Here is a 27,710-nt window from a genome sequence, read left to right as displayed (position 1 = left end):
ATCAGGTTTGTAACGGAAAAAGGAACACTTCGTGTAGACGCCCTTGTTTCCATTAAGTCTAAGTTTGAAATGAACATTCTCACCAAGAAATGCACTAAGCTTGCTCTGCTAATTAGCAAAATCATTAGAAGACAAAGGCAGCTCTACGTCAAGACGTTAAAGTGCCATCATCTTCATCTTGGGAGAGGACGCTCAAGGTTTAAAATCCGCAAAAAAGGGGTGCGGTTTTTCGATGTAATTCAATACGCTCCAATCCCGCACACAGCCATCGTCGTCAACGTCATCATCATTATCGTTACGGGTAACCATCATGGGCATCGCCAAGATCCTGGTCCGTGGATTATCCACAATACCATGTACCCTTCTTCGCACAGGGAGTGCTGGGGCCTAAAACGCTGATGAGAATTGCAAGAAGCAAATGATTACAATGGTCGATCGGAATAGTACGCAAAAAAACACAAGATTCAAAGTCTTGGCCGAGAATCCGTCCCGTTGACACGCTGCTGAGGCTGCAAAACCCCCTGACACATGTGGGCGAAATAATGACACTCTGTTAAATATTCATCAGGCCTTCGTGGGCGGACTGAACATGAACCACTGATGTCATTCGCTATCAACGCACTCGCGGGAGGAGGGGTCGCGGGGGCAGATGAGTCACTGCCTGGCATGGATCAGTGCCCAGAGCTGCAGGCGCATGATACCGAGAGTGGCATATCGCGAACTGCGCGAATCTGCGATGATTGATGCATCAAGCTCGAGCTCCATTATTTTAATGAGCAAGCGCTCGAGAATGATCCGGGACCGGGAGTCTAGATCGTAAAATTTGAAATCACAACGCGGATTTCGGCGGGGGCGACATTTGAGAACAATTGATTGTTATAAAATGATTGAAAGGTGTTGACGTGTTGGTACCTTCCTGTAATCTTTCATTGAATTTGGCGTTGAGGGACGTCGATTACGGATGCCGAATCTGAGTTATAATTGTCGTGATAAATTCCATGCAGGATGTTCTGAATAACCTTCAGCTCAAAAAGGTTTTGTTCTTTGTGATGCTCGAATGGTACACACATGTATCTGTAGGGGTAGCAAAAATAAGGGGGTACGCATGGTTGCTTAACATGATTTTATTCATTTATACCCGAAATTTATAATTTTATTTTTTGGAAGGAAATTCACTAAAATTTAATACTGTCGATTGGAGCGTGTTCAGGGAGCCCAAATCTATCATACCATTACGAAACTGAAGCGTTTACCGACATCAATTCCAAAAATATCGAGTTGTGCTATTGATCGAAACCAATATGCTCCGAAAATTCACCAAAATTCGCAGACAGTTCCGCTCCGTTTGCGTGAAATAATGATTTCAACGAACTTGTCGAATACAATGTTTCGTATTGTTTCACCCACTGCATCAAAGTTGAACGAACGTCCAATTATTCGCTGCTCCCCGAGTTTTCCCTTGCAGGTCGAAAAACTAATCAACATTCCGCACCTCAAGGATCACGCACGCAGTTAAAAGTGAAGTTGGCGAGAAAGAAAAAGTGTTCGTCTAAAAATAACCCCTCAAAAAACACCATTTCATCCCCATCGACTACTTCTACCTACTACTCACTAATGGCCACTATACATACCGAACAGGCCATTTCGGCGAACGACGCTGACTGTAAAATCGGTACCCCATCAAGCACAGAACTCTTGACTCTCGCTCTTGACGAATGACTGACAGCTTACCGGGCGATTTTTCAGCCGCCGAAAATGAAAATCGGCGAAAAATGCCACCGAGTTTTCCTGCCAGTGGCGGCAGCAGTCATAAATGTCAGACCAGTCTTACCTGCAGCCACTAAATTTAATTGATAGCACTAGTCGTCATGCTCTTTTTTTGTGGGGGAGGGGGAGAAGGTTTGGTATTCCGTCATGATTCATCTATTGCCAAAAAGTTACGACCGGCGGCGCGACGCGACGAAGACGACGACGACGCCTCTTGAACCCGGATGAACGGGGTACTGCGGATGGGTGGAATTTTAAGTTGAGTCAAATTGCAACCAGAATTTCAATTGATACATTTTTTTATGAGCAGTTTTATTGGAATTCGAAGATTCCAAATTAGCACTATTTTTTTATGATGGATTTGGAATGGTTCTGAACATATGAGGAAATCGCCATGAGTAGTACTGGTTAATTGAGCGAAGTGACAAACAGAATTTAAAGTGATACCTTTTTATGACAATTTTATTAGAATTTGAAGGTGCAAAGTTTTAGCCCTTTTGAGGCATAAAGGCTGGGTTTTTGGGTGGAGTTCTAACTGGAGTCACAAAATGAATATCAATCGATACATTTGGTTTCTTTTTCAATCGGAATTTTAATTTTTAAATAAAAGTTATTCAGAAAATTGGGTGGGACACAAAGGTATTGAACGACCAGACAAATTGTTTTTTAATTGGGTAATTTTATGGCCTTTATCAAAGGATGTCTTTGGAATAATTTAGAGTATTTTTCGTTTAAAATAAAATCACCTTAAGAAATTTTATGAATAAATTGTTCTTTGTGATGAAAATTAAAAAATGGATATTTTTATAGACTGAATAATAATACTTCAGGTTGAAATCTAATGCTTATTGAAACTGTTTTAAAAAATAATATTGAAATTTGCTATTTACTAATTTAAGGAGTCAAGAAACTTAAGTTATTTTTCAACAATTGATTTTTAAGAGTTTGTTTTCAAAAACATTGAACATTCAGTTTATTTTTGGAACAAACCACATGTTTCAAAATAGGTCGATGGTCGAAAATAGAGCCAAATCCTAGGGTTTTTTTTTTATTTTTGGACCATACATGAAAACCAGTAAAAAAATCCGGTATCCAACCATTTTTTTAATTTGCAATTCGCAATTTTCAGTGTAAGAACGGGCCTTGACCGATCTTATGCACCAGGTTCCCGACGAACACGCACTGCCCTTACACCTACATCTCACCCTTGCTCTGAGTCAGTACGAGCAGCACGCTAGAACACGCTTTGAGTGTTCGTGCCAGGCATGCACACCTTCTTTTCCGGTTACGCATTTTAACTCGGCCGGGGGTGGTACATTACGTAGGGTTTGATGTAAGTATAAGCGCCTAACCATTTATAGTGTGCCTATCAACTGTCATTAAAGCAAAAACTGTTATATTTTTAGTTTGAATTCAAAAACTAGTTGTTATTCTACTGTGTATTGTTTTCTCCTAAAATCTTTCCTAGTGTTGAGTCGTGTTGCTGTTGCTATTTCTTTTGTCGCGGTGTTTTGTTACAATTTTTGGTCCTAAGCATGTTATAAAAGTTTATCAAAAATACAATAGTAATATTTGTGTTAATCCTTTCACCATTCCATAAATTGAGTAAGGGCTCAAACCTCACTTGTTTGAAAAAAGGATGAAGATTGAAAACAATAGACAGTAAAAGAGAGTATATTTTATAAACATCAAGAATCAATAGTAAGACAATGATGATTGTATTTTAACGAATAAAAATGAGAAGCTGGATGGATGAGAATCAAAAGTTAGTAAAATCAAAATTAAATGATGGATATTAAATAGAAGAATCAGTGAAGAAGTGAGAATCAGTAGAGCAAAATAAAAATAGGAGATAGGTGGTAGCTGAGAATGAAGAGAAGAGAAAAAACCCCGTTGTGCGATGTTTCAGGTACATCCACAGCAGTTGACTCAACATACTGCGAATCGAAACAATACCGTCTACAATCACAAATTACTTCCCTTTCCCACATTGTCGCGCCCCTTTCTTTCAGCCGTCTCGACTCTGACCCGCGGTGGTCAAAGGTTTACGATCCGTTTCCACAGGCCACCAGCTAGGTCATCATGAAAACCAAGCCAACGTGGAGGTAAGAAAATAGGACACTCGCAAGGAACCAGAGCTATACTGTTCTGATCAAGATAATTCGGATGATCTAACAGAACTACGGATGTAGTTAGTTACGCTCGTGTCTTGCGAACCTTCGTGGTGAACGGACACTAGAGCTGCGGTATTTTTTACTACCTAAGCTCAGAGTTATTTCAAAACAAAATTCACAGTCTTTTTAAAGACTACCTGAGTTATTTTCCAAAATTCTAAACAGTCTTTTCAAGACTAACACCACCTGAAATTTTGTTGTATTTTACAAACGAAGCCATCTTTTAAGAGAACTTTGCTTGCAAAATGCGTCAAAACAAAGGTAAACGCAAATCTTCTGAAGATTTGGTCGTTACGTCGGTGAAGCGTTTGAACGCTAAACCGGCTAACGGAAACAGAAAAAGAAAACAGCCTCTTCTGAGGTCTGATTCTGATTCTGAATGTGAGGTCAATCCTCCAATTCCATTGACAAACAGTTTCGGTGTTTTATCCGAAACTGATGACAAGGAACCTTCTCCTCGTACTGAGCCTTCTGCCGTCGAGAAACGAGTAAAGGCTCCGCCAATTGTAGTGACTTCCGTCTCCGATTTGGCCAGCTTTCGAACGCAACTGAAGAATTGCAAGGAAACTTGCAATTTGAAAGTTTCGTTCCAGCTTGGTCGAAGAGGAGAATGTCGCTTGTTGACGGAATCTTTACAAGATCACCAAACTTTTGTTGGTTATTTGAAAACCACAAACACAATTTCTACACGTATGAGACCAAGAATGCTCGGCCATTCAAGGCGGTCTTGAAAGGTCTCTCCAACGACTTGTCGGTGGATGAGATCAAAAACGAACTTAAGGTGTTGCTTGGCTTTGCCCCATCCCAAGTAATACCGATGAAGAAAAAATCAAACGGGAATATTTCTCGCTTTGGTTTGACTTCACAATTTTATCTGATTCATTTCAACAGAAATGAAATCAACAATTTGAAACTTTTGGACAAAGTTCAGTTTTTGTTCCATGTACGGGTAAAGTGGGAGCATTTTAAGAAACATGGCGGTAATGGCCAGAATCTGACCCAGTGCCGGCGTTGCCAGGCATTCGGTCACGGTACTGATCATTGCGCCATGGTTCCAAAATGCATGGTTTGCGGGGATTCTTCTCACGACAAGGACAATTGTCCCGTGAAAGAAGTCACCCAATTTAAATGTGCAAATTGTGGTGGAAATCACAAATCAAATTTTTGGGATTGCCCCATCAGAAAAAGGTTTTGGATTCTCGTGCTAAGCATCAGCCGAAATCCAAACCGAAATTTTCTCAAAGTCAGGTTGTACCTGCATCTTTAAATCAAACGTTCGTGCTGTCTCACTCGAACAATTCTAGAAATACCCCTACCGTGGAAAAGTTAGGTAACAACAATGGCATTTCTTATGCTAACGTCGTTTCGGGTTCATCCACGAATTTTAAATCCTCTACCAATCTTTCTGAAATTGGGCAGGTACCTCAAATCTCATTTGAAAATTTTTCTGCTGGCAACGTTTTGGGATCTTCTGATCTCGGAGATGTTACGTTTGAAAAAATGACTTTTTTGCAAAACTCACTGTTTGGTTTGATTCAAACAATGAGTAATGCTACATCCATGATGGAAGCAATCCAGATTGGATTAAAATTTGCGAATGATGTTGTTCTTACCCTGAAGTTTAATCATGGATCTAAGTAATTCCATCAATATTATGAATTTTAATGCTCGCTCTTTAAAAGCGAAAGAAAATGAATTTTTCAACTTTTACGAGTTCATAACGTGCATGTTGCTGTTATAACCGAAACATTTTTAAAAACTGGCACTTATTTGAAAAGTGATCCAGATTATAAAGTTATAACTAATAACCGAATGAATCGAAATGGCGGTGGAGTTGCAATAGTTATCCTCCGTAGTATGACTTATAGCACGTTACGTGACTTTAAGTTAAAAGTTATTGAAAGTTTGGGCATTGAACTTGAAACTTCTTTTGGGAATATTATGATTGCAGCTGCATATTTGCCTTTCCAATGCACTGGGGAAAATAAAAATTATTTCAAAGGGGATTTGAATAAACTTACTCGGCATAGATCTCGATTTTTGATCATCGGTGATTTTAATGCCAAACACCAATCTTGGAATAATTCTAAAGTAAATTCCAATGGTAAAATTCTGTTCAGAGATTGCACTTCTGGTCTTTATTCGGTATTATACCCGAATGGGCCAACTTGCTTTTCTTCTGTTAGAAATCCATCAACAATTGATTTGGTGTTGACAAATCAAAGTCAGTATTGTGGTCCTTTAGTGACTCATGCTGATTTTGATTCTGATCATCTTCCAGTAACTTTTTCACTTTCTCATGAAGCAGTTACCAGACCCAATAGTTCTGTGTTTAATTACCACAAAGCTAATTGGGACAGGTATCAGCATCATATTGAGAATAATTTAAATCATGATTTTGTTTTAGAAACCAAAGCTGATATTGATTCAGCCTTGGAATCTTTAACTAATGCAATTTTGGATGCTAGGAATATTGCTATTCCTAAAGTCCAAGTCAAATTTGATTCTCCCATTATTGATGACGATCTTCAGCTTCTGATTCGTCTGAAAATGTTCGCCGAAGACAGTATCAACGTTCTCGTGATCCTGCACTGAAGCGAATTCAAAAGATTTGCAAAAGGTTATTGACCACAGATTCACTCTCCTGCGAAATGAAAAGTTCGCAAGAGATGTCGAACAAATTAAACCTTATTCCAAACCTTTTGGAAACTTTCAAAGGTTCTTAAGAAACCTCAAAACCCATCCCTTCTTTAAAAGATGGTGATAATATTCTATTAACTAATGGGGAAAAAGCTCAAAAACTTGCTCAGCAGTTTGAGAGTGCTCATAATTTCAACTTGAATGTTTTGAGTCCTATTGAAAATCAAATTTCAATAGAATTTCAGAATATTGTTGAACAAGAATTTTCATCAGATGAAGTTTTTAATACGGATCTGAATGAAATAAAAACTATTATCAAAAAATTTAAAAATATGAAAGCCCCTGGTGAGGATGGCATTTTTTACATTTTAATTAAAAAATTACCAGAAGCAACTTTAAGTTGCTTGGTCAAAATTTTCAACAAATGTTTTGATTTGGCATATTTTCCCAGTAGTTGGAAAAATGCCAAAGTAATTCCGATTTTGAAACCGGATAAAAATCCTGCTGAAGCCTCAAGCTATCGGCCCATTAGTTTGCTTTCATCTATTAGTAAATTATTCGAAAGAATAATTCTTAATAGAATGATGACGCACATTAATGAAAATTCAATTTTCGCTGATGAGCAGTTTGGATTTCGCCTTGGGCATTCAACTACTCATCAGTTGTTGAGAGTTTCAAATTTAATTCGAAGCAACAAATCTGAGGGCTATTCTACTGGCGCTGCTCTTCTAGACATAGAAAAAGCATTTGACAGTGTTTGGCATAAAGGTTTGATTGCGAAATTGAAAAGGTTTAATTTTCCGATTTATATCGTGAAAATTATTCAAAATTATTTGACGGATCGTACTCTGCAGGTATGTTATCAGAATAGCAAATCTGATCAACTACCTGTACGTGCTGGCGTCCCTCAAGGAAGCATTTTGGGTCCAATTTTATACAATATTTTTACTTCTGACTTGCCTGATTTGCCCCCAGGATGTCAGAAATCACTTTTTTGCTGATGACACAAGCATCTCCGCCAAAGGCAGAAGCCTTCGTGTCATCACAAGAAGATTACAAAAAAAGCTTGGATATTTTCAATTCTTATTTGAAAGAATGGAAAATTACTCCAAATGCTGCAAAAACTCAACTTATTATTTTCCCTCACAAACCAAGGGCTGATTTTCTTAAACCAAAAAGTCATCACATTATAAAGATGAATGAGGTAAATTTAAAGTGGGAGGATCAAGTGAAATATCTTGGACTTGGTTTTGACAAAAACCTTACTTACAAGGATCACATTGAAAGTATCCTGGTTAAATGTAACAAATATATTAAATGTTTGTATCCACTTATAAACAGGAATTCTAGACTTTGTCTCAAGAATAAACTGTTAATTTATAAACAAATTTTCAGACCTGCCATGCTTTATGCTGTGCCGATCTGGACAAGCTGTTGCTTAACCAGGAAGAAAAAACTTCAGAGGATTCAGAACAAAATTCTGAAAATGATTCTGAAACTTCCTCCCTGGTTCAGCACCAGTGAACTTCATCAATTAGCCGAAGTTGACACTTTGGATGTTATGTCCAATAAGATAATTGATGCATTTCGACAAAAATCATTGCAGTCTTCAGCTGCATTGATCCGCTCTTTATATAGTTTATAAGTTAGTTTTAAGGTATCCCTTTTCCCTTTTGTACATGTAGGACCTCCTACATTTGTAATCACTGAATAGCGAAAGCTACAATATTTCATGAATAAATGAAAGTTGCTAGTATTTAAAATTGAGGTGAAAAGTCATCGTTTGTGATTGGACACTCAATAATATTTTTACTGAATGAATGTACATGGAAAAGAAATTTGAATAAATATAAATTAAAAAAAAAAAAAAAAAAAAAAAAAATAGTTAGTTACGCTCCTTCCAGGATGTTCCTTACGTGGACGTCAACCGAAGAGCACGCAACAAGGTCAGTGCCATTGCATGCTCTTAGGTATCAATCCTTGGCCTGCTATCCAACCATTTTTTTTTAAATAAAAATAGTAATTTTATCCTAAAACAAAAAATTCAACAAAATCGCAAAATCTGCTTCGATTTTGCTGAGATTTTAACAAGGGTTATGTTATGTATGACCCCCCAATATGCCTGAGTAACTCTCTACCAACTCACACGAAATCGGAAAAAGTTGCCCCGACCCCTCTCCGATTTGCGTGAAACTTTGTCCTAAGGGGTAACGTTTTTTGATATCTCGTGACGGAGGGGCGGTACGTCCCCTTCCATTTTTGAACATGCGAAAAAAGAGGTGTTTTTCAATAATTTGCAGCCTGAAACGGTGATGTGATAAAAATTTGGTGGCAAAGGGACTTTTATGTAAAATTAGACGCCCGATTTGATGGCGTGCTCAGAATTCCGAAAAAAAAGTATTTTTCATCGAAAAAGCACTAAAAAAAATAAAAAATTCTCCCATTTTCCGTTACTCAACTGTAAAAAATTCTGGAACAATTGGGAATTTTGGTTGATCGATTTTCATAGACTCCAACACATAAAACCCCTAGGCTTAAAGATTTGGCTGAAATTTCGGTTGTTGACCTATTTTTGCAAAAATAATCGACCACAAAATATTCCGAACTTTTTGCAAAATGGATCACCCTAATGTTTCATGTTTTTGAGAATAATAAAACTCTTGAAAATGTAAAAAGTTAAAGAATAAATTTGTTTGAATTAAAAGAAAAATTAAAAATATATAATTGAAATCATGCTATTTGTAGAGATTTTGTCATAAAGCTATTTAACGAATTGCTAAAATTTAAGAGATTAAAAAACTTTCAAAATTATTACAAACAATGTTTATTTAAAAAAATTATTTTCAATTTTTCTGATCAAAATCAAAATCATCAAAATATATTTAAAATCCCGAAAAACGAAACTATTGGCACTACGCCCCCCGGGGCATGGCCTTCCTCTAACGTGGGATTTCTGCTCCAGCGCCTCTGACGAGACAGGAGAAACCGGGACCGACGTTTTACTTCACCATCCGATAGAAGCTCAGTGGATAAGGCGGGAATCGAACCCGCGTCTCATAGCATCATCGGGATCGGCAGCCGAAGCCGCTACCCCTGCGCCACGAGACCCACAATTTCTAAAAAAAAAGTTAAAAAAATGAAAAAATACTCAAAAGTATGTTTTATGTCCAATTATTTATTTCTAAAATTGTTGCAGAAATATTTTTTTTTAAAGATTATAAAATTATTTTAAAAAAATAGAATTTAGACTATTTCCAATAAAACTTTATAAAGAACTACTCATGTTTGAAAGAATGACAAAACTCACACAAATATTACCAGCAAAAAGAAATTTCATGTGAAAGAAAAGAAAATCAAAAAAAAAATTAGAATCTAGACTATTTCCAATAAAACTTTATAAAGAACTACTCATGTTTGAAAGAATGACAAAACTCACACAAATTTTACCAGCGAAAGAAATTTCATGTAAAAGAAAAGAAAATCCACCAAAAATATGCTTGAGGTCAGATTTTTTGTTAAATAGCTATTCAAAGAACTGCTTTTGTTTCAAAGAATAGAAGAAAAAACTTACAAAATATTACACTAAAGTTGTCCTTTTTCGATCTACTATCCTTTCGACCTTATGTCTTTTTAATTTTTTGTTCATTTCGAGTTCAGTGAACCAAATCAACCGAATTTATCGTCATATTTGCCGCATTTCTTGATTACCGGAAATTTTCAGAGAGATCCAAGAATATCGCTTGTTTTTTTTAAATTACTTATCCAAAATTTTAAAACGTGATTTTTGTAATTCTTTTATCCGAAATAACTTTAAAATTCAAGTAGTAACAATCAACGAGTCATTTAGTTCATCTAAATTTGTATGTTTGAACATCAATTTTAAATTTGATGAAATGGTACAAGTACCACAAAAAAAATCAGTATTTTGAAATAATACCGTACCCTTTCTTCACAAGCCTTGACTCACAGTTTCAGTGAAGCATTCCCAACAATCCCAGCTCATCTCTCACACCGTCCTCGAGCCGTTCACATTTCGCCACATCTGTTTAATCGGTTTTCGTTTTTTCACTAATTTGAAAATAAATAAATCAATCCTTTTACAAACTCGACACGCCAGACCAGATAGCCCGAAAGTAAACATACAAGCACACACAAGCCAAACCCTCGCGAGACTCGTGATGTGTGATGTGAGATGGTGAAAATTCTTGTCTTTTCGTTTGAGAGCATGAAAGTTGGGGTTTTCCGCGATAAAAAAAAACACACACACACACAGGATGAAATTTTTAATCTTATCTCGCAAAAAAGAGAGAGAAATAAAATACGCGATATTAATTTGAAAGAAATGTAATAAAAAAGTTAATATAAAACATTTCCTAAGTGAAATTTGAACGAGCCGGAGCAAAAAAAAACTCTTAGAGCGAAGCAGGAAGATGGAAGGCGCTCGAAAAGTTGTAACGAATGATGAATGTTAAAAATAAACGAAATGCCTGTTCAAGAGCGAGTTTGTGTGTGCGTGTGTGTTTTTGAAAACTTTTCTTCTTCCTGAGAGCCCAGTGCCCTATTCGGCTACTGTCACGACTTTGTCGGGCGGTTGATGTTGATGGCGTATACGCGGCCTTGTCAAACAAATTTAAATGAATTGATTCGGCACGGTTCTGACAATTTTCACATAACTTTCCCTTGTTCGTTGCACATCTGCAGATTGATGGCTGTTTTGGGAAAGCGTTAGATTTACTGCTGATGGCCCTTTCGGAAAAGGGGTCAAGAAATGACACCTGTGCTAGAGGATACATAAAGTGATGAAAATTTGTAAAAACGATCAGCAAAATCAGCAACGACTTGAACTTAAAATCGAATGCCTCCAGTGACCCCCACACACAGCAACAGAGACTTATCGAAACAAACATCAACCCAACACAAACTGGACGCCCACGCCGTAGCCAAATTTGCCCGTCGGTCGGCGAACTTGCACAAGCTGCTGAAGTTGATGCTGTGTATGAGGTAATATGTCATCCCATCCCTGACAGGGGACCGACCAAAGAGACCGCCACAGCTTTTAATTTCCGAACATAGTCGTGAGAGCTTTGTGGGATGCGCAAATGTGACAAAGATTCACACTTACTCGACCGATCCCCGCTGGGATTTGGCGGTCTCGAATAAACTGTTGATAGTTAATGATCTGTGGGAGATCACAATTTTTGAAAGAGTCGAAACCTGAAGAAAACAATACGAATCAGAGTTCATTGGAAATCAATGACGTGAGAGCCGTTATCAATAAACCGATAGCGGTGTGCTCTCTTATACTAACTGACATTTTGATAGTTGCGAGAAAATCGATTTTTAAACTTTGAATTACTGTTTCTGGAAAACTATTCGACAAACAATTGTTCTAACAATTTTAAAGTATGCACCTGACATTACTTAAAGACATTGTGAAATATAAAAACTTTTGAAATGCTAGAAAAATTTTGGCAGAGAAAATACGAAAAAAAATCATGCTTGCAATTGGCACAAGTGTGTTTTGGGAGGTAATTTGTATGAGTTAGCACAAACGTGCACAGGGCTTTGATACAAAAACGTGCAAAGTAATTTTATTGTTAAAATAGTTCAAATTAGTTGTTTCAATGTTATTTTTTCACGAGTTGGTTAATTTAAGCGTAAGAAAAACATTTTATATCAAAACTTTTTTCAAACACTTATTTTAGTTTGAATTTGGTAGGAAAATTAACCTTTTGAAAAAATAGCATTTAAATCAAAATTTTTGTATGAAAAATTAGTGAAATAATATTTTTATGAATATAATTGTAAAACCATCCATAATACATCAACTATGACGAATACTAGGTTGATGTATTCCTAAAAACATAAGAAAATGATGTTGTAAAAACTTTTAGCTAGTTTATTTTATTTCAATTATATCATACGACCTTTCAAAAACGAATGGTATCCAAGGCACAAACCGTTATTTAGATTTATGGTGAATTGCAGTTGGAACAAGTGTGTCTCATGCAATGGAATCGATGAATGTATTGAATAGAACAAATGTGCCCTAAATAAATTAAATACGTAATATTTTTAAGTATGGACGACCCATACAGTTGTGCCAAGTGTGCACATCAACTATGGGAGATGTTGTTACGTCATTTTTTTGCATGGACGACCCCTGCAGTTGAGCTAGGAGTGCACAACGACTTGAAGAATGTTAAAATTTGACTTTTAGGTTGGGCTTAGTGGGTAATGAGTTGAGGAAAAATGTTGTTACGTCGTTTTTTTTTTGCATGGACGACCCCTGCAGTTGAGCTAGGAGTGCACAACGACTTGAATAATATTAAATTGGACTTTTGGGTTGGGCTAAGTGGGTAATGGGTTGGGGAAAATTGTTTTTACGTCGTTTTTTTGCCTGGAAGACCCCTACAGTTGAGCTAGGAGTGCACAACGACTTGAAGAATGTTAAAATTTGACTTTTAGGTTGGGCTAAGCGGGTAATGGGTTGGGGAAAAATGTTGTTACGCCATTTTTTTGCATGGACGACCCCTGCAGTTGAGCTAGGAGTGCACAACGACTTGAAGAATGTTAAAATTTGACTTTTAGGTTGGGCTTAGTGGGTAATGAGTTGAGGAAAAATGTTGTTACGTCGTTTTTTTTTTTGCATGGATGACCCCTGCAGTTGAGCTAGGAGTGCACAACGACTTGAATAATATTAAATTGGACTTTTGGGTTGGGCTAAGTGGGTAATGGGTTGAGGAAAAATGTTGCTACGTCGTTTTTTTGCCTGGACGACCCCTACAGTTGAGCTAGGAGTGCACAACGACTTGAAGAATGTTAAAATTTGACTTTTAGTTTGGGCTAAGTGGGTAATGGGTTGAGGAAAAATGTTGTTACGTCGTTTTTTTTTGCATGGACGACCCCTGCAGTTGAGCTAGGAGTGCACAACGACTTGAATAATGTTAAATTGGACTTTTGGGTTGGGCTAAGTGGGTAATGGGTTGAGGAAAAATGTTGTTACGTCATTTTTTATTTGCATGGACGACTCCTGCAGTTGAGCTAGGAGTGCACAACGACTTGAATAATATTAAATTGGACTTTTGGGTTGGGCTAAGTGGGTAATGGGTTGAGGAAAAATGTTGTTACGTCGTTTTTTTTTGCATGGACGACCCCTGCAGTTGAGCTAGGAGTGCACAACGACTTGAAGAATGTTAAAATTTGACTTTTAGGTTGGGCTAAGTGGGTAATGGGTTGAGGAAAAATGTTGTTACGTCGTTTTTTTTTGCATGGACGACCCCTGCAGTTGAGCTAGGAGTGCACAACGACTTGAAGAATGTTTCAAACTGGACTTTTGGGTTGGGCCAAGTGGGAAATGGGTTGGGAAAATTGTTGTTACGTTGTTTTTTTGCCTGGACGACCCCTTCTGTTGAACTAAGAGTGCACAACGACTTGAAGAATATTGAATTGGATTTTGGGTTGGGCTCAGTGGGTCGTGAGTTTTTAAATCTTTTAAGTACTTTGTATGGGATTTTGTATGAGCTTTATTGTGCAGGAAACATGTAAGCAAAGTTTCGGCTACGTAACAACATTTTACAAGTGAGTTCCAACCCAAAAGACCAAATTGAAAACATTCTTTAAGTCGTTGTCCACTCTTAGCTTAACTGCAGGGTTCGATTATGCAAAAAAATACTACGTACCATTAGTGGGGGTGACACTGGGTCTGGGGGTGAGATTGAGTCAAAGTATTTTTTTTACGGATTTTACCATTTCTCAGGTGCGTCTCTATGACTCTAAATTCTGTTAAAATGGTATAATATGGTATAGTAGCCCAACTCAAAAGTCCAATTTGCACGTGCACGCTTACCTCAACTGTAGGGGTCGTCCATGCAAAAAAAACGACGAAACAACAATTTTCCCCAACTCATTGTCCGCTTAGCCCAACCCAAAAGTCCAATTTGAAACATTCTTCATGTCGTTGTGCACTCCTAGCTCATCTACAGGGGTCATCCATGCAAAAAAAAACGACGTAACAACATTTTCCTTCAACCCATTACCCTCTTAGCCCAACCCAAAAGCCCAATTTTATATTCTTCAAGTGGTTGTGCACTCCTAGCACAACTGCAGGGGTCATCCATGCAAAAAAAACGACGTAACAACATTTTTCCCCAACCCATTACCCACTTAGCCCAACCAAAAGTTTAGTTTGAAACATTCTTCAAGTCGTTGTGCACTCCTAGCTGACGTATAGGGGTCGTCCAGGCAAAAAAAACGATGTAACAAAATTTTTCCCCAACCCTTTGCCCACTTAGCCCAACCCAAAAGTCCAGTTTGAAACATTCTTCAAGTCGTTGTGCACTCTTAGCACAACTGTAGGGGTCGTCCATGAAAAAAAACGACGTAACAAAATTTTTCCCCAACCCATTTCCAACTTAGCCTAACCCAAAAGTCCAATTTGAAACATTCTTCAAGTCGTTGTGCACTCTTAGCACAACTGTAGGGGTCGTCCAGGTAAAAAAAACGACGTAACAACATTTTTCCCCAACCCATTTCCCACTTACCCTAACTCAAAAGTCCAATTTGAAACATTCTTCAAGTCGTTGTGCACTCTTAGCACAACTGCAGGGGTCGTCCAGGTAAAAAAAAACGACGTAACAACATTTTTCCCCAACCCATTACCCACTTAGCCTAGCTCAAAAGTCCAATTTGAAACATTCTTCAAGTCGTTGTGCACTCTTAGCACAACTGTAGGGGTCGTCCAGGTAAAAAAAACGACGTAACAACATTTTTCCCCAACCCATTACTCTCTTAGCCCAACCTAAAAGTCAAATTTTAACATTCTTCAAGTCGTTGTGCACTCCTAGCACAACTGAAGGGGTCGTCCAGGTAAAAAAAAACGACGTAACAACATTTTTCCCTAACCCATTTCCCACTTAGCCCAACCCAAAAGGCCAATTTGAAACATTCTTCAAGTCGTTGTGCACTCTTAGTACAACTGCAGGGGTCGTCCATGCAAAGAAAACTACGTAACAACATTTTAAACTAACCTACAGAATCTAAATACACTAATCCTAATCAATGGGTCGTCCAAACAAAAAAAAAACTACTCCACTAAACCATTTTAACACACTTCACCTAACTGATAATTCCTTCTCGCTTCCAAATGTGCACACTTGTGCTATTTGCCTTCCAAAATAGTGCTCCATAATATTGCTCAAACTAGTAAGGACACCTGGCAATTTACCATAATATTATAGTGTAATCGTATTTTTATGGATTTGCGTGTTTTCAAAAGGTCAAGCCATGATGGAAAATAAGAGAGCACATCCATGATGCGTTCGAAAATGTCAGTTAGTACAAATGGTTGCAAGGCGATATCTCCGCGTAGGAAACGAATTTTTCAGATCTCTTAGAAGCGTTTTGTAGGGAATTTAATTAGCTAAAAGATGGCATCATTAACTCATTTTGGCCCAATTTTCAGTTAGAACATTAGAGCACACCGCTATCGAAACAATAAATGCTATCGCAAGAGAAGCCTTTTCTTCCCATTGCACCCCGAAAAAAAAGAACAACAAAACAACAGCGATAGCCATTTATCTTCCAACATTTATGTAATGGACCAATTTTTCCATTTCTGCTAAACTTTTCTTTCGTTCGCACTCCGGTACCACATTTCGTTCCCACACTCCCAAATTTGAATGAATCTCGCGCGCCCAGAACCCCGGACTGGTCATTTTATCTTTTCTTTATGGCAAAACAGATCATAAAAGGAACGTGTACCTACTGCTCTCGCCCCGGTAAGTCTGGACTCCACACACATCAGCATCCTCATCGGCGCAAATTCCATTTATGAATCGCTTCTCACACCTTATAGTTCAGGGTTACCAGCGCCCCGGTTCGTACGTGGAGTCTAGATGTATCCATTACGTAATATCAATCTAAAAGTAATGATACGGTCCAACCAGGATGGTTTCCCTCTTTCAAACGCATGCCACAGACAAATGGATGTGTGACTCATCTTTTTTGAATATTTTTTGTGTTCTTTTACGAATCACTGCGATTTATTGGTATTATCCCAAGATTGCATTATTCAAATCTGCTTGTCTCTGTCTCGTACTCAAACTCTGCAGATCCGGTGTTTGGCAGAACATCGAGTATCTGGAAGTTCTTCCACTTCTTCAAAGAAGCTCAATCAATTTGCGTTTCATATTTCAACCATCATGCGCTTCTTCTTGATTTCGTTGATTTATAATGTTCTTACAGACGTGTAGTGTTCCCGCGCTAGAGCGCTTCTATATTTAACCACCCATAACACACACAACACTTTTGCAGTTCCGCGTGCCGGAGTAATTGAGATTGACCGATTTCACCGAGACGCCAAATTTAGACGAGGGCCAAATTTTTGCGCATCTTCTCCGGATCAATATTTTCCCGCCCAGAACCGGCACTTGAAGGTCTTGGAATTAAATTTCGGGAAGTCATCCGAATTACGTGGAATCACATTTTGCCATTATCGTTATTATTAATGGGAAAAAATTCCGAGAGGACTGGCAACAGGGCCCAACACCTTCTCTACTATCATCCCGTGTGTACTTCCTTCCTACAACGCGCGCAGGCAAATATCGCTAGATTCATGCCCAAAATATACTCTCCTACTCGTTGCTAGCTAGGAAACCCCAAACACGAAGAAACGGTCCGCCATCGATTTCCAATCTTTTTTTTGCCTCCCTCGGCAATGTTATCAATATACACAAAGTGAAACAACATTTTTCCTCCTTTCGCACACACACACACACACTCTGAATAACGCACACGCACACAGGAACCGCTCAAAAGAGCTTTTGATGGAAGAATGAATGAACGATTGAATGAAGGGATCGGGGGGATGAGACCTATCATTAGTGCATTCCAGCGCGCTCGGTTCTGTACGGAAGATCTTCACGCTTCTTCTACCGTATTGATTGGCCTTTGATTTGCCCAGAGATATTGAGGCAGCGTTCCCTGAACCTTTTCGCTATTCTCAGGCAAAGTTTTGGGTCAAGTGGCCAACGATGAGTTGTTTGAGCACAATTTGGAAACTTTTGGTTCGTTGTCGGAAATGTGACCACAAGTCATAGTTAACTATCTTATTTTCTATGAAAAGTCAACTAAGATTCATGTGTTTTGTTTCTAGAGGATTGCGGACTGGATTTCGCCATGTAAGGTGATGATTGTCTAAGCCCAGATTGCCTAGAAGTTGATAATCAGATTCCACCTTTTAAGGGGATAAGGGAAAATCTCCACGGTATTCCTAAATAAGTTTCGCTCGGAGTTGAACGGTTTTTGGGAAGGTATAAGATCCAGAAAGTGTTTCTAAGACTTCAAAGATTGAACATTAAAGGATACCTGCAATTTCCCAGATAACAAAACGTCCCAATCGAGGCCACTTCAAAGTTAGGCGTAGGCAAAATCTCGGATGACACAAACGATTTTCCGACGCCGTCGTCATCTTGAACATTTTTACGGATTCTCGACCTTCTCCGTAGGGGCGATGTCCATCAATACCCAGCTCAATAGATGAGCTTTTTTTTGCTGACGCACACATTTTTTTTTGTGCAACCAAAAACCCTCTCCTGTCTACCACCTAGGAAGCAGCGAAAGCAAACATCATTCCAGTCCCAAGTCAATCAAAACAAAAGTCCGATACTCGTGAAAGTCGTAAAGTTCACTTTTATTGCTCTATTTGCTGGACGGACGAACGGGCTGTTGCAACAATGTGCTGCTGAAGCTGCGGGAGAGTGCATCATCCCGAGGTCCGGAAAATGGCCATAAATACAGGTAGTTTCGGGGTGCGCTTCGTTCGATATTTGGGTAGTCCTGTTTAAATAAAAATATTTTCCAATTAAGATTAACAACTCGTCCAGACTCCGGTCCGCGCGGAGACCAGAAAGTCAGTGCCAGCGGCGTTCGGGGCCTTTTGTGTGATTTCAATGGAATTTCAGAATCAAGGTCCTCCCGCCGTCCACCCTCACAGCACCACCCTCCCACGAAACCACCGCTGCTGATGAGCATCTCGTTCACTTTGCGTCCCGAACAAATGTGTTGTGAAAAGTAGAATGAAAATAAATAATAAATAACCTGTCAATTTTCGAAACAGAAAAGACCGCAGCGCGCAGAAAAGAATGAAAGAGAACGCTCCTAACCCGAGAAGCCCAGCAGAATTCCATTCCAGAATCCTCCCGGGAGAGTCACCACGGTCTAGAGGAGTAGAAGATGAATGCTCGCACGAGGAGGTGCGATCCTGGGGACGACCAGTCCAAGTCGTCGTCGTCTGCCAGAAGATCGAAGAATTTTACCTGACCGAACTCGGAGACCGACCGACCTCTCTCATCTGTTTTTGTTCCGCAATATCTACGAAACACTCGACGACTAGACACAACAGGATGAAACAAGCACGATGCTGCACGTTCTTGTTCCACCAAGGAGGACCACGAGTCCGAGAATGAATAAGCAATCTCCCCAAGCTGGGCTGGCTTGTGGGTGGGTGGCGGCCTCATGGTTGGTGCATTCCTGGTGCAGTTTTGTTGGGTACAGTGCAGATGATGGTGATGATCTGTCGGGGGGCCCTAGAGTTGCTGACCTGGGTTTGGACAGTTTGGAGTTTGGAGGGGGTTGGGGATAGCGATGACTATGCTGCTGTTGCTGACGACCTGTCCCAGCAATTATCATAACGTCAAGTTGCTTGTTTTGTCAGGTCGGGGAAGGAATTTTGATACTCGGAAGCTGACTTCTGGAGTGACATTCTGAGCTGTATTTGTTCTCTCTTTGGAATGACGCGAAGGAAAATAGATTAAATCTCTAGGAAAAATATTTGTACAATTTTTGAACTGCAAAGTCCATCTAGAGTAATTTCATAAATTAAACAACCGATTGTTCAAAGCATAAATTCAATTTATGATGCGGAATTTCTAGTGAGTCCGGCATTGTCACGTTCGGAACATAAAGAAAGCAAGAATGCGAAAATTCCACAATTTGCATTGCTAAACGCAACCCAGTCCGAACGACCTCATAATTTATCACTCCAAACCCTAGGTCCTCTTCGATTGTTTTTCGCCATTGTATCATTGTCAATATGTATGCATACACTTTTATCTAGATTTATTGTGCAGCTTTTTATATCCACTCCCGCGTGGGTCTCTGTTTACTCTTGCTTGGGACGACGACGGTTATAGCATTCCTGGAACCCCCCCGGTCCGGTCTCCGGGAGCATCTTTTTAGCATACCCGACCAAGCCAAGACGACCAACCTAAACGGAACACCTTACGGATAGTTCATCATTTCGATCGCACACGCAAAGCACCCTCTCAAAGTAAGAAAAAGCCCGTTGCCAAGGGGCCACACTGCGGGTCCAACGCGCTGCAACCCCCGTACGCCACCCGAATCATAAATCACATTCTGCAGACCCCTCGGCGTCTGGCCGGGCTCTCAGCTGAGCGTACCTCTTACACCGACACAGCGGGTTTTTATTTTCAACTTAACCTTCATCCACATTTACCTGTGTGTGCGACGGAGCTGGCGATGTGGAGAACTGGTTCAACAACATGCGATGCGCTCTGGCCGATCCGATCGGGAGATTCACTTGGCCATATATACATGGTACAAAGGTTACACGGAGAGAAAAAAAATCCAAACACTTGAAGTTCAGTGAGAAACTCAGAGCAAAGGAGTCTGGAGGAGTTCATCCAAACGAGAGTAATTTACAAAATCGAGAGCAAAATACTTCCAATTAGTTTAGTCGATTTCGTCTCAATAACTGAGCACATCCCTCTTAGTTGAACAAGCATGTTAAAACGGGATCTCTAGAATCGAGAGATGTCTCAGAGCTAAGGAAACAATAGTACTCTAACCAAACGAGAGTAACTCAAGCAATCGAGAGCAAAATGCTCTCAACTTATTGAATCGCTTTCCTCTCAAAATTCGGGCAAAAGCCCTAGCATATGCACAAGAACAATAAAAGGTGACAATTTACTATAGGACAGTTTGACTGGAGCGAATTACCCAGAGCAAAAGAAACTGGATAACCAAACGAGAGTATTGTAAACAAGCGAGAGCAAAATGCTCCCAACTAGTTGAATTGCCTCCCTCTCAATATCCGAGTAAAAATCTTATAAAACTTGACAATATGAAAGCGATTTTTTCCGTGTATCCAGCGCGCCCGGCACACTGACTGTATTGGGTTCTCGCCCGCGGGCTTCCTCCTTCAGCCTGAGCTTTTGGGACCGGTCGAACCCGAAACCAGTGCGCTCCGAAGAAAGGGGCACCTCACCACCGGAGAGTTCTGGCGTGACGTGTAGGTATAGTATATATTTATACACACATATTTATGCCCCGTGGAAGAAAAATGTGAGAAAAAGCACGAAAAAATAGAGAAGCCGAAGCACATAATAAAAGTCATTGAAGAATTTTGTTGCGCACTTCCCACTCCCCCTACCCCCCAAAACTGCTTAGGACCCCACGGTTTTGGCCGATTATGATGAGGAGGTTCTCTCTCTCTCTCAATACAGTTTGCCTCGGATGTGATGGTTCAATATTATTCCATTCTTCCTTGGGTGTGCTTCTTCAAGCTTCTCTTTCTCTCTCAGCTCAGCTCGCAGCTCAGAAGTGGCTTAAAACGAAACTTTACCTTTATGTTTTTATTTTCGCTCGTTGATTTTATGGCCGTAATATAAATATCTTTCCACCATTATTTACTGCCGCAACTATTCAAGTGCGGCGTTACACCAGAATGTGGCAACCTTTGACTTGACCCGGCCAACATATGGTGCATCGGCCCAGACAGAGCGCAGCTTGACAAATGATTCATCGTTCTCGTGTGCGAATTGTGTATACGGAACGTCATAATCGCGAGCGTGAGAATGGCCCTCCCCGGCGATGATGACCTACCACAAAGCACTGCGAGGCGACTAATATGTGTTTATATTTAAGCATATACCTTATGGTAAACATGACATCACCGCGTTTAAGCGTTCAAGTTTGAACACGTTATCAATGTTTACGCGGGTCGAGCGATTAGTTTGAACAAGCAACGCTGTTAAGAATCTATTAGGGTGAAATCGATAAAAAGTAAACCAGTTTAGAAGTGTATCGTCTACCTGGCTCTACACCCTAACCAAAATTTCGCTGACATTCAGTGTTGACCAGCTATACTGACATTCGTTGTCTGCTCTGTTGTCAAGCTTCACCAGATAAAAAGAGATAAAAAAGAGAGCGCATCGGCGGAAGGATGATTGCGATCTCTCTCGAAGAGCTTCGGTTCGAATCTTAATGAATGCTCAGTTTGTTTTGTAGATGTAGATGACCACTCTCGTATTCGCGTATTCACTAGCCAAATTATCTCAAGAAAGAGATTAAAGAGCGCAAGAACGTTTCCAACAGCTCTAAATACGCTTCAAGCATGATACTGTATCGCCCTTGATTCGAGAGCAAAATGCCCCTCAACTGACGAGGGCTTTCCACGCGCCGTTACTTCGGTCGACAAGCCTAAAACTACTAGCATAACTTTGCTCATAATAATTGCTTCCTTCCATCACCGCCAGGCACCGTTCGAGAACATCCTTGACACAGTTTCGCCAAACTTTGGCTCAAACCACAAACAACAACAACATCAACATCAGCCACCACTTCAGAAGCTCGCGACGTCAGCGAGTGTGGCACGATCTCCCGATTACGCCATTTTAATTATTGATAAGATAAACAACAACGGCAGCAGCAGCAGCAGGGGCGTCAGCGACAGAATCTTATCTACGTGATTAAGAGCAACTTTGCGGTTCAAGAGGTTGACACCTCGGCTGCACGAGATGAGGTGTCATGTGTTTGTATGCCTGTATCTGTATGAATTTAAAAAAAACCTCCCTCTTGAACTGTCAGCCTCGAAGGCGATAATGTCGTCATCCACTTCGCTAGCCAACCAGCAGCGCCAGCGATGATAATGAGTTTTATCAAGTCGAGCTCATCGGATAGCTCGTTGAACGTCTCCAAGGGGGATTAATATCCAGGGAAAACAAACGCCACCGAACTCGTAAACAAAAGGCGACTGACTGAAGATTTGCGAGATTTTGAGATAAAGAAGGCGCCAGAGGAGCAGCTTAAGCGCTTCGGAATCTTAAATCGGAATGAAAATCTTTTTTTTTTTAGTGGGATCAAACTCCTTCCCCCACAGTTAATAAAATGACAAGGATCAACCGATACGGACGCAGGGATCAACCGGGCCAACCCCGAGAAGCCTGCTAACGACCAGAACAGATACAGTTATTTACTTGATTACACTGGCCTTTGGTCTTTTTTTTTCGCCCTTCTATCGACCATGTCGTCCAAAACACACTCCAGCTTGTAATCCCGGGGTGGACCACTTTGTAAAGTCATTCCCTACCTGGTTGTTCATTCTGTGAAAAAAGGCACATTTTGCTAATCTCTTCGCTTTTTTTTCTCTTCACTCCCCGGTGTTACCTTCAAGCCCTGCTTTGAACCGACGACGGTGGCGGCGTTCCCTCGACGGGCGTCGTCGGTCATTCCGAAATAGAAAAGCCCTGAATAGTCGATATAAAAACACTTGTTTTCAGGGCTTCTTATCGCACTTTTGGCCTCCTCGCGCCTGAACCCCGACCCGACCGGACCGGACCCGTGTGTGAAAATTTGGACGGATAATCCGATGCTTTGTGTTGGGTTAATTTTTTTATGACAGCTCAATTTTTGCGGCAGGAGCGCATTGGTTCCGGAAGCCCAACATTGCTGGAGCATGTGTTGTGTCCATTTTTTGCGGTAGTAAGTACCGGTAAATTGAATACCTTTTTCTCGGAAACGTTTTTCAAAAACACCCAATAAAGAACGGTGTGCCGCTTTTGGCATGGTGTTTGCTGACAGGACCACTCCCCTTTAAGGGGATTTTGCTAACCGCCTATGACTCATCCAGTAGGACTTTGTTTCCCCCTTTTTTACTGGAGCAACGAAAATTTCAGGAAAAGAACTAAATTAGCTTCCGGAAAAAATGCAAAATCCTGTGTGTGCTTGGTGTACACAATAGTTGAAAGGGAAAGTTAGGGCAAAGTCCTTCTTCAGTAAGAAATTGTAGGCTGTCAGCTACTGGTCTTGAATAAGTCATAAGTGTGAGCAAAACGCTTCAACGTTTTTGTAGTAACATAATCGTGGGGTAAAAAAGTAGATATTAACCTGGGTTTCAAAGTTAAAACCGATTTAATATTTTCAGAATTAGTTATGTCTTTGTCAAAATTAAAAATTAGGGTTTAAACCAATTCAATTTTTCAGCCTAATTTTCAAAATTTGTAAGCAGTTACAGTTATGGTACAGTCGAAAATTTGCAAATACACCCCAGACTCGACTATCTGAAGTTTAGATTATCCCTAGTTCGATTATCCGAAGGTTTGTATGAGCGTCGGATAATCAAATCAATAACAAAAAATGTTTTTTTTTTATTTTAAGTTTTTGTTTCAACTTTTTGTAACTATGAAAATTGTAATTTTTGCTGAAAAAAACTAGTAAAATCGATTGTTAACTATTCTTTTAGTTTGTTCTTTTTCATTAACAAGCTAGATACTTTTTTGAAATCTCATCTTTTTTATTTCCATACCAAAAAAAAAATTGTTGTATGGAGCGTGGACAATCGCTAAGAACCCCCCATGGTGTTAACTTGGTTTATGGATGGACCCATTAAAAATTTGATTTTTGGTACCACAGACGAAAAATTTTAAGAAGCAAATATTTTCATAAATACATTGGTTCTAAACTTCAAATTTCAAGAATGATTTTCAAAACTAAAAACGGAAAAGCATAACAAAATAATAATATATCACTACAGTTGTACTATTATCAAATATTGTTGAAATATCAATGAATTTATGTTTTTTTTTTCTAAAACTTTTCGGTATAAAAATTCAAACTGTAAAAAAGTTAAAATGTATTTAATTTCAAATATGTTAAAAAGAATTTTGAAATACTTATACGAACCCAACGCAACAAAGAGCACCTCGATCCGACGTTCCGTGTTGATTCGCGTTCGAACAAAATCGTCGAAATTTTTTATATATATAGAAGATAGATGTTTTACTCACTGAAAAAATATCCTTTTTTCATAAACAATTTACGAGTTAGAAATTGATAACAAAACATCATGAATTTTATCATGCAGTAAACATAAAAAATAATTAGACTTCGAATTTGAAATGCAATTTTCTTCAATATGAAATCAGAAAAATAAAATGGTGAAATTTGCACTGCTAACAAAAAAGGAGTAATCAAAAATATAGCAGCTTATCACCCAATCTTAAAATATGTTATACAAACAGTTACTGTTGGATGTCAAACTAAATCCAAGCATAATTGAATATTTTTCGAGATTCCTATCAACAAAACAGCAAATACAAACCGAATATACGTCAATTCAATTACTGTATCACTCACATCAATTACAGCCTCGACAATTCAAAATACCATTCGCCTCGGTGCTCACGTGATTTATGAATAGCCCGCGTTTCTTCCCGCCCATCAACCGATCCAATAAATCATTCCCCGTGAAAACATCAAAGATCGTTTCGCGCGCCCTCTCCAAACAAACAACATTGCTCGTATTCGTGCACACATTCGGGCGAGCAGCACCACATTGTTGAACAGAAATTCAAAGAGTTGACACAATTTCTGGCCCGTTCATCCCGTTCGGGGCCCGGGCGTATCGCGTAAATTGATAAGGGTCCGAACTTACCTTGATTTTTGTTGGTCGGCTTGATTGTGACATTGATCGAGGAGAAGAAGTTACTGACGTGTTCGCAGCTAAGCAGTTCGTGCTGCTGCTGCTGGTCAACACTTTTGGCCGCGACCAGGCCCAGTGTCGCCACTGCTGCCACCAGGAACACCCACAGCCGAACGGCTTGGGACATTTTGCACTGTAATCCACGTGGTTTGGGGTACATTTTTGTGTGTGTGTATGTGTGTTAGTGGCTGCTGCGGTTGATTTCTTTTCACGAATTAATTCACGCACTCACGCAATTTTTTCCGATGGAAAACGATTTTCACGATCTGGTTGACACAATTCTCATCGTTGGACGCAGACACACCGGCTCTGTTTGTGACAGATTAATGGCGAAGGGGGTTTAAATTTATTGGATTCGTTCTTCAAAGCACTCGGAACGAGCAAATTTTCCGCGAAATTAAAGCAATTTTCGCGCGACACCCCCGCGACTTAAATCCACTTGAGAGTGTGCGTTGATCTTCACACCGTCGACCTCGTCGTCCAGTCGAGTCGAAAACAGCTCAGCAGCAGTGGCGGCGCAGAAAAAAAACTGTAAACAAACCTGGACAACAGACACTTGACGCGGTTCTTATCGCGCGATTTACCACAGCCAGTCAACCACTGACAACACACACAGCGAAGAAATCTCTGTACTGAGCCGCGCGCAACTGTATTCTTTTCGCCACCCTCTCCCTCTTTGTGCGCGCCCTCTCACCACGTGCGTTTGTGTGCGTTTGGGACACTTTTGCAACCCCCCCGTCGTCAATGCTTGCTTTTCCACCCTCGCGCGCGCATCCACTCACTCACTCGTCTACTCTCCCTCTCTCTCTCGCTCTATCTCTCTTCTCTGCCTTCTTTTTATTTTGCTCTCCTTTCGCGAATCGTTCTGCGTTTTTTTTAATTCGGTATTTTCTTCCTCCTTCACCTTTTCGGGCTGTGCGAAATGTGGCAGCTGTCAAAAATTCGCGAAAAAATACATCAACTTTTTTTCTAAACTTTTGCGCTAATGGCCACGGCACGACGAACCGACTAAAATCAACTGGCCTTGGAGGGTCACTTCCGATCCCGGCGGGCGCGCGATGCTTGGACACGACGACGACGGCGACTACTTTTGAGGTTCTGCGAAAGGATTCTCCACCACCAACCAAGGCACCAGCACTATCGCCAGCAGCACCGAACTTCGACGGTAACCCATCCAACCATTACAAGCGTCCGAGAAAAACTAAAGAACCGCACGACTTTGCATCATCACAAAATTCACAAAACAGACGGCCGTCAATGGCTGTTTGAGAGAGAGGGAGCGGAAGAGAGAGCAAGCAAAGAGCGAAGAGAGGAATCGGTTTACTCAATGAAATTCATTCATTAGCGGTTCATTTGCTGAATGAACGCTTCGAAATCAATATCCCGAACAGGTGACAATTTCAAGTTAGGATAATTAAAACAGTATTATTTTACCTTATATGATTTTATTTAATTTTATAGACAGAGAAACGACCAAATCTCAAATATGAGCTTAAGCGATGGAAAAATCATCATCAAAAGAAAATCTAAAAAAATGAAATTTTGGATCGAGTCATAATTTTTAGAATTTTTGTGTCAATTACCATTTAAAAAAAAAAACGCTGGTTTTGAATCACAGCCACTCAAGTTCGATTTTGATCAAATAAAATATCATTTTTTATATTTTGAAAAATAGTGCCCGCAAATGACCATTTCCGAAAAAAAACATAAAAATGCCGATATCTCTAAAACTTATGATCCGAATTTTATAGTCAAAAATTAATCATTCGTAAAATTTTGTGATCTTCTCGTAACATAAATATGTTGAAAATATCAAAATCATGAAGTCATCAAGTGTTCACAAGGATAATATCATCAATCATTTGATTGCAGACTCGATTATCCGAAGCCGCGATTTTCCGCAGTTTTGTATGAGACTTCAGATAATCGAATCACGAACAAAAAGAAATTTCGTGTTTTTTTTAAATTTTTTTTTTGTTTTTAACATAAAAATTCGAATTCTGCGATCCCATTTTAGTCAAATTTGAATGTTTGATTGCCTAATAAATTAAAAAATGCATATTTTTAATGTTTCGTAACCGCCATTTTGGCCGCCATCTTGGTTTTAAAAATTCTGAATCACTTTAGGGGTCATACTTAAGCTCGAAAATCAATAATAAGACAACAAAAAAAAATATTTTTTCGTGATTCGATTAACCGAAGTTTCGATTATTCGAAGTGAAATTTTGCCAAGGCCATCGGATAATCGAGTCTGGACTGTATTCTCATACCAACAAGTCTTTTTTTTAATAAATTTTATCCTTTTCAATTATATTTTTTTCTGTGAATTCTGTGAGTGAATATTATAC

General features: G+C 39.5%; 1 protein-coding gene across 1 annotated transcript in view; it reads right to left on the bottom strand.

The window, feature by feature from the left end:
* LOC6031070 (division abnormally delayed protein) overlaps nucleotides 1-26,582 on the bottom strand; it is a 152,582-nt gene extending 126,000 nt beyond the window's left edge. The window contains 1 exon segment of the mRNA XM_038266462.1: nucleotides 25,315-26,582. Within this exon segment, the coding sequence (XP_038122390.1) occupies nucleotides 25,315-25,522 (208 nt within the window). The 5' untranslated portion in view covers nucleotides 25,523-26,582.
* Between the last annotated feature and the right edge of the window lie 1,128 nt (nucleotides 26,583-27,710).

This window comes from Culex quinquefasciatus, chromosome 3, assembly GCF_015732765.1.
Source record: "Culex quinquefasciatus strain JHB chromosome 3, VPISU_Cqui_1.0_pri_paternal, whole genome shotgun sequence".
NCBI classification, from domain to species: domain Eukaryota; kingdom Metazoa; phylum Arthropoda; class Insecta; order Diptera; family Culicidae; genus Culex; species Culex quinquefasciatus.
This window is presented reverse-complemented; position numbering and strand designations above follow the sequence as displayed.